The following is an 8,021-nucleotide window of genomic DNA, read 5'->3' on the forward strand; positions in this document are numbered from 1 at the left end:
TAGGCTGTGTGTAGAGGTTATGATATGAAAGTTTGGCTTGAAAGGTTTTTTCCTCTGGTCACAGACAGCTGATGTGTTGTGCTATGAAGTCCATAAGCGAAGGGAAAAGGTGAGAGGAGGAGAGCGCATAGATGCGAAAAGGAATACCGCGAGCTGTTTGTATGTGGCTATGAAAGTGAGTTCTGCGTGTGATCAGGGGTGTATTCATTCCGCCAATTCGGTAAAAAAAAATCTGAAACTTTCATTCGTACACTAGGTTGTAGCAACGTCATGATGGGTATAGGGAAAATTCCGCCACTGTCTCACATGATACAACATTTCACTGTATCAGTGAGGCTAAAATATCATGACTGTTTAAATACATTATATATTAGGAAACGTTTACTGCCAAACTACACCCATTCCTCTGCACATGAACAAAGTTCAGTCCCAGTCTGAACACCTGACATCAGAGTACACACTCTCCTGTGGTGTCTCTCTCTTCTTTCTTCCTCTTTTAGTTTTCCTCTCAGAGAAATGCAATGCAGCATAATTCAGGGTATTTGGGTCTTGTTCCTGTGAAGAATCATCATGATGTTGGTTTTGATAAAAATGTAGTCATAATAATAGTCAGGTAATTGGAGTGTCTAGTATCATATTACAAATCATCTACCAACAAGACAATATTATAGCAACTGTATTTATTTACCTGATCACATTCAGTGGTTGAATTGTCATGTCCAATATTCTGAGCAACACGCACTGTTAACATGAATAAAAACAAAGAATCAACATTACAAAAGTCAAGATAGGTAAAAGACAGAGGTATTATACTTGATGAGAAGTATTGAGCATTAAAATGTATTAGGTGTTCAACTACAGTGTGTAATTCCAAAGAGCTCACCTTTACAATGTTCACAAATTGGCTTTGTATTTCTGGTGAAGACGAGGATAATGATCACAATCACACAGAAAACTGATGTCACTCCCAGTCCAATGACTACATGATCCAGCGATTTTCCTAAAAGGAAGATTTAAAAAAAATAATAAGCGTCGATATATACCACCCTTATATAAAAAAAGAAATTGTGAGAGAGATACCACCCTTACATTAAGATAAAACAGGAAAAGAGATATACCACCCTTATATTAAAATAAAACAGGAAAAGAGATATCACCCTTATATTAAAATGAAATAGTAAGATATATATATATATATATATATATACAGTATACAACCATTTATATTACAACAGGTGGTTGCTACATTTTTGGTAATGGACGACCAGTACCAACAGAAAGGCGCGGCTTCTATGGAGGAACTGAATGTCGGAGAAGCAGGTGTGGTGCTATGATGAGGGACTATCTGTTTCATCTCTATCCTTCCTTTCTACCCTAATTTCCGCAACTCCCTTTCCCTAACATGACTACGGACATTCCATCTCCATATCCATCATTCCAATGTGACTAGGGACATTCAATCTCCATCTCCCTCATTCTATTGTCAGACTAGGGACATTCAATCTCCATACCCATCATTCTAATGTCAGACTAGGGACATTCAATCTCCATCTCTCTCATTCTATTGTCAGACTAGGGACATTCAATCTCCATACCCATCATTCTAATGTCAGACTAGGGACATTCAATCTCCATACCCATCATTCTAATGTCACGAGGGACATTCAATCTCCATCACCACCATTCTAATGTGAGACTAGGGACAATCAATCTCCATCTCCATCATTCTAATCTGACTAGGGACGTTTAATCTCCATCTCCGTCATCTCAATTTACATTTGTTGTGTTTGTCATTTTGTTTAGCTTTTTAACGTTTTGAGATTATTTTTTAAATGAAAAGCGCTATACACATTAAATTGTTGTCATCATATAAAAGTTATGGATTGATTAAAGCCACATTTTGAAGGAGAGATTAATTGAAAAATTGAAGTTTCTATTTCCTTAAAATGTTATTCATAACTATCAGCAGGTTGTATTTTGTTAACAACATCTAAGAATTTACAGCTGAACATTCATTTCTGGTCAATGATTAGAATATTGCTATAGCAAAAGGCACATAGACCTCAACCACTGTGCTATATATACACTGTCTGTACAAAACATTATGAAAACCTGCTATTTCCATGACAGACTGACCAGGTGAATCAAGGTGAAAGATATGATCCCTTATTGATGTCACTTGTTAAATCCACTTCAATCAGTGTTTAAAACTTCTTATGGGTACCTGGGACGGAAATGTCCCACTTGGCCAACATCCAGTGAAATTGCAGAGCGCGAAATTCAAAAATACTCAATTCAAATATTTAACATTCTTGAAAATATATGTGTTATACATCAAAATAAAGCTTAACTTCTTGTTAATCCAGCCGCCATGTCAGATTTCAAAAAGGCTTTACGGCGAAAGCAAACCATGCAATTATCTGAGGACAGCGCTCAGCACACAAAACATTACGTACAGTTACCAGCCCAGTAGATTAGTCACGAAAATCAGAAATAGCAATAAAATTAATCACTTACCTTTGATGATCTTCGTATGGTTGCACTCACAAGACTCCCTGTTACACAATAAATATTATTTTTGTTCGATCAAGTCCCTCTTTATATCCACAAATCTCAGGAATCCTTCAGTAATCCAATGGCTTAAATGCGGTCACAACAGTCAGACGAAAATTCCAAAATGTACCGGTAAAGTTCGTAGAAACATGTCAAACGATGTTAATAATCAATCCTCAGGTTGTTTTTAGCCTAAATAATCGATAATAGTTCAACCGGACAATAGCGTCATCAATATAAAAGAAAAACAAGTAAGGCGTGCTCTCGGTCGTGCGCAGTAACCAGCTCTGGGGACATCCCTCTATCCACTCATTCAAAGTTGTCATTCTCCCTCATTTTTCAGAATAAAAGCCTGAAACAATGTCTAAAGACTGTTCACAACTAGTGGGAGCCATAGGGAATGGAATCTGGATCCTATCCCTTTAAATGGTGGATAGGCTTTCATTGGAAAAACAGCCATTTGAAATTCATGGCACTTCCTGGATGGACTTTCCTCAGGTTTTCGCCTGCCATTTCAGTTCTGTTATACTCACAGACATTATTTTAACAGTTTTAGAAACTTTGGAGTGTTTTCTATCCAAATCCTAGCTTCTGGGCCTCAGTAGCAGGCAGTTTACTTTGGGCACGCTTTTCATCCGGTGAAAATAGTGCCCCCTACCTTAGTGAGGTTAAGAAGGGGAGGAGACAGGTTACGGAAGGATTTTTATGCCTTGAGACAATTGAGACATGGATTGTGTATGTGTGCCATTCACAGGGTGAATGGGCAAGACAAAATGTTTAAGTGTCTTTGAACGGGGTATGGTAGTAGGTGCCAGGAGCACCGATTTGAGTGTGTCAAGAATTGGACCGCTGCTGGATTATTCAGGCTCAACAGTTTCACGTGTGTATCAAGAATGGTCCATCACCCAAAGTACATCCAGCCAACTTGACACAACTGTGGGAAGCATTGGAGTCAACATGGGCCAGCATCCCTGTGGAACGCTTTCGACACCTTGTAGAGTCCATGCCCTGATGAATTGAGGCTGTTCTGAGGGTAAAAGGGGGTCTAACTCAAGATTAGGGAAATGTTCTTAATGTTTTGTACACTCATTGTATATACACCTCTTAAATATTACTAAACCTTCTATAATTCCGACACTATAACACATAATATTCATTACTTACCAATATTTAGGTTTGTTCCGTTGCCAAACAGGATCTTCCCACATGTGGCCACAGCACAGTAGTAAGTCCCAGCATCAGTGAGACTGAGGTTGTTCTTGGAGAGGTTGTAGACACAGCTCTGTGTAGGAGCGGGAGTCTCAGGGCTCTTTTCACACTCATCTCTCCTGTTCCCAGGGGTGTAAATGACTCCTGGATGGGATTCTCCTGATCCGGCTCTGAACCAGTACACACTGTGTTCTCCTGTACAGGTCTCAGAGAGTACTGTACACTGTAGAGTCACAGAGTCTCCTGGATGGACTGGATCAGAAACTGGTTGCTGCAGCAATGTAAGTTGATTGTGTCCTATATTGTGAAATTGTGAAGTGGAGATTTTAATTTTAAATAGTAATCATTCTTTGAGGCACATCAGTTTTGTAAACAGTGTTTTGTCTGCTAGAAAAGAGTGGTGTGGCTACTAATTAACTTACATTTTTTTATTTAGTTGTCAGCAATAATTCTAATTTATTCGCCACACAGACAACCAAGATGCTTAGCTAGCCAGCTTAAGAGTTGTTTACAGTAAAAGTTAGTTAGCTACCATTTCTACACTATTTTGCTAGCTATACCGTAACGTTGTCATTTCAAAAACCTGTCTCCAAAAATGACGAATTGTCTTTACATTTTACCATTATGACACTCAACCATGAATATCCTTTCTATGCATACAGCAGCAAGATTGTTTATACTTTTTCTGAACATCTACAGTATATAGCAGTGTACATCTACTGTATGTATAACAATACACAAAAACACTTGGTGAACATTGAAATACACAGTTAAAATTAAATTACCCTTCACAGCCAAAAATGTTGCATTTCCATACTTCATCCCAAACATTGTCCCCATTCCACAAAAGTATGTTGCCTCATCTAATGTGCTGATATTTCTGATTTTGAGATTGTACACATATTCAGATTCCTCTACATGGAAACGTGGGTTCTTAAACTCTCCTTTAAGTACAGGTCCTGATGCATAGTTTACAGATGCAACAAGATGGGGCAATTGGCCAACAGTTTGTCTGTACCAGTACAGGAATTGTTGAGAATCCACTTTAGGACATGGCAAAGATATAGTGTCTCCAAATAGACGAGTAGTCACGGGTATTGGTTGAGGAGTGTCTTCAGTCTGAATCATGTCTGCCAAAATGTGAACGTAATCAGATGTCAATTTCAAATGGACAATGTTCATCCTTTGAATAACACTGTATTTTCTTAATTAAGTCATCAAACTACTGCAATTCAAATTGTCTGAAGATATATCGGTCACATTGCTGTCCAAACTGAATATATTTCATTACCTTTAGATATGACTTCCCAATAAGATAGTGTTATTCTTTTCAATTTTCCTTTTTAGTCTTCAGTTAAATATTATGTGAGATTAGGACATGCACTTACACACTTGAGAGAGAAGTCCCCAAAGAAGGCAGATTCTGATCATCTTGATGTGGACTGACTGTAGCTTTAACAACTGTTTTTCATTGTTACTATGAATGACAAAATTATTTAAAATCCAACAATGACTTGATTGGTTAGGGGAAAGACATGCATCACTTCCTGTGTAACGTTTCCACCCATTTTCAACCATGTACTTTATGCAATCTAAAGATTTATTTGTTGGCCTACTTTACGGCAACCATTGCTTAGTGGTGCCATATCCCAGACACAGAATAAGCCTAGACCATGACTAAAAACATTTTCAATAGAGATTTTCCATTGAAAGAGCTATTTCGTCCAGGACTAGGCTTAATCTATGTCTGGGAAACAGCCACAACAAATTTGCGCTACCTTTAGCCACCTATAGCTAGCAATCAATGGAAGTGATAGGGAAATTGTGCAGTGTTTTTTTTATGGAAAAATTACCTTTAAGTAACATCAAACCAAATAGGGAGTTGTTTGGCCATGAAAATTCCCCCTATCATTCTCATAGAATTTTTGCTAGATGTGGCTAAAGTTAGCTGAAGTCTGTAGTTCCTGCTTAGAGAAAACCGACCAACGGATTACATTTTGTAGTGACACATAGGCTACTTTCATGGAGTTAACATGAAGTTGTAAAATCCTGAACTTTCCCTTTAACGCTGAGTGTGAAGCATAATGTGTAATGTTGACTTACATTTATTTTAAGGTTTAAATATGCATTTTAATATTTTGTAACATTATCAGGTCAAATACAAATCCAGATTCTTTCAAATTTATTGACAAATGTATGAGACTCTTATCATATTCAAGAACAAAATAAGATCAAATTACATTGATGATGCAATGAGAAATACCAAATATTTTAGCAAATATATATTTTAATAGATTTATGAAGTATGAGTTCATTCTATGATACAAGTTCAAATTAAACTTCATGAACTAGGGTTATAAATCTAAATTGTTCAGTCAAAAACGAAATTTTAAATGTATATGCATTGTTCTAAATGGTATGTAAAAAGAGAGGACTGAACTAGATTATTAATTTCTTCTGAACAGTTATGACATACAGTGCATTGGGAAGTATTCAGACCCCTTCCCTTTTTCCACATTTTGTTAAGTTACAGCCTTATTCTAAAATTGATTAAATAAATGTTTTACCTCATCAATCTACACACAATACCCCATAATGACAAAGCAAAAACAGCTTTTCTGAAATGATTGCAAAGGTATTACAAATATTTGCATAGGTATTTAGACCCTTTGCTATGAGACTCGAAATTGAGCTCAGGTGCATCCTGTTTCCATTGATCATCCTTGAGATGTTTCTGCAACTTGATTGGAGTCCACCTGTGGTCAATTCAATTGGCACACGCCTGTCTATATAAGGTCCCACAGTTTACAATGCACGTCAGAGCAAAAACAAAGCCATGTGGTCAAAGGAATTGTCCATAGAGCTCCGAGACAGGATTGTGTAGAGGCACAGATCTGGGTAAGGATACCAAAACATTTCTGCTGCATTGAAGGTCTCCAAGAACACAGTGGACATCATTCTTAAATGGAAGAAGTTTGGAACCACCAAGACTCTTCCTAGAGCTGGCCGCCTGGCCAAACTGAGCAATCGGGTGGGAAGGGCCTTGGTCAGGGAGGTAACCCAAACCTGATGGTGACTCTGACAGAGTTCCAAGGTTCCTCTGTGGAGATGGGAGAACCTTCCAGAAGGACAACCCACTTTGAGGTTGCCAAAAGGCACCTAAAGGATTCTCAGACCATGAGAAACAAGATTCTCTGACCTGACAAGATTGAACTCTTTGGCCTGAATGCCAAGCGTCACGTCTGGAGGAAACCAGGCACCGCTCATCACCTGGCCACTACCATCCCTACGGTGAAGCATGGTGGTGGCAGCAACATGCTGTGGGGATGTTTTCAGTGGCAGGGACTGGGAGACTAGTCAAGATCGAGGTAAAGATGAACGGAACAAACTACAGCGAGATCCATCATGAAAACCTGCTCCAGATCGCTCAGGACCTCAGACTGGGGTGAAGGTTCACCTTCCAACAGAAAAACGGCCCTAAGTACACAGCCAAGACAACACGGGAGTGTCTTCGGGACAAGTCTCTGAATGTCCTTGAGTGCCCAGCCAGAGCCCTGACTTGATCCTGATCGAACAGCTCTGGAGACCTGAAAACAGCTGTGCAGCGACGCTCCACATCCAACCTGACAGAGCTTGAGAGGATATGCAGAGAAGAATGGGAGAAACTCCCCAAATACAGGTGTGCCAAGCTTGTACTGTAGCATCAAACCGAATAAGGCTGTAATCACCAAAGGTGCTTCAACAAAGTACTGAGTAAGGGTCTGAATACTTAAGTCATTTCAGTTATATTTTTTTATTTAAAGGACATCTTCTAAAAACCTGTTTTTGCTTTGCCATTCCTGGGAATATTGTGTAGATTGAATAAGGGAAAAAAATATTTAATCAATTTTAGAGTAAGGCTGTAATTTAACAACATTTGGAAAAAGTGAAGGGGTCTGAATACTTTCCGAATGCACTGTATCTGAAACACAGTACTGACACTTATCTGAAACAAAGTTCACTCCCAGTCTGAACACCTGACATCAGAGTACACACTCTCCTGTGGTGTCTCTCTCTTCCTCTTTTAGTTTCTCTCAGAGAAACGCAATGCAGCATAATTAAACATATTTGCATCTCCATCATAAAAATAACAATTCATGTTTAGGTATTTTGGTCAAATGAAACCGTGATACATATAGAACCCCAGTGATTATAATGGCCCTGAAATAAAATTATTATTGTAAAAAGAGACAGGAATATCAGATTGGGCTATACACAAC

The 8,021-nt window shown here is 38.5% G+C and overlaps 1 protein-coding gene across 1 annotated transcript; it reads right to left on the minus strand.

The window, feature by feature from the left end:
• Nucleotides 1–423: 423 nt before the first annotated feature.
• On the minus strand, nt 424–5,193 carry LOC120046935. Its single transcript, XM_038992485.1, has 6 exons — nt 5,151–5,193; nt 4,548–4,892; nt 3,718–4,059; nt 884–1,000; nt 689–741; nt 424–555 (listed from the first exon to the last, which is right to left on the minus strand). The coding sequence occupies exons 1-6, from the start codon at nt 5,191–5,193 to the stop codon at nt 424–426; spliced, it is 1,032 nt and encodes a 343-aa protein (XP_038848413.1).
• Nucleotides 5,194–8,021: the final 2,828 nt, after the last annotated feature.

This window comes from Salvelinus namaycush, chromosome 5, assembly GCF_016432855.1.
Source record: "Salvelinus namaycush isolate Seneca chromosome 5, SaNama_1.0, whole genome shotgun sequence".
Lineage (NCBI taxonomy): Eukaryota > Metazoa > Chordata > Actinopteri > Salmoniformes > Salmonidae > Salvelinus > Salvelinus namaycush.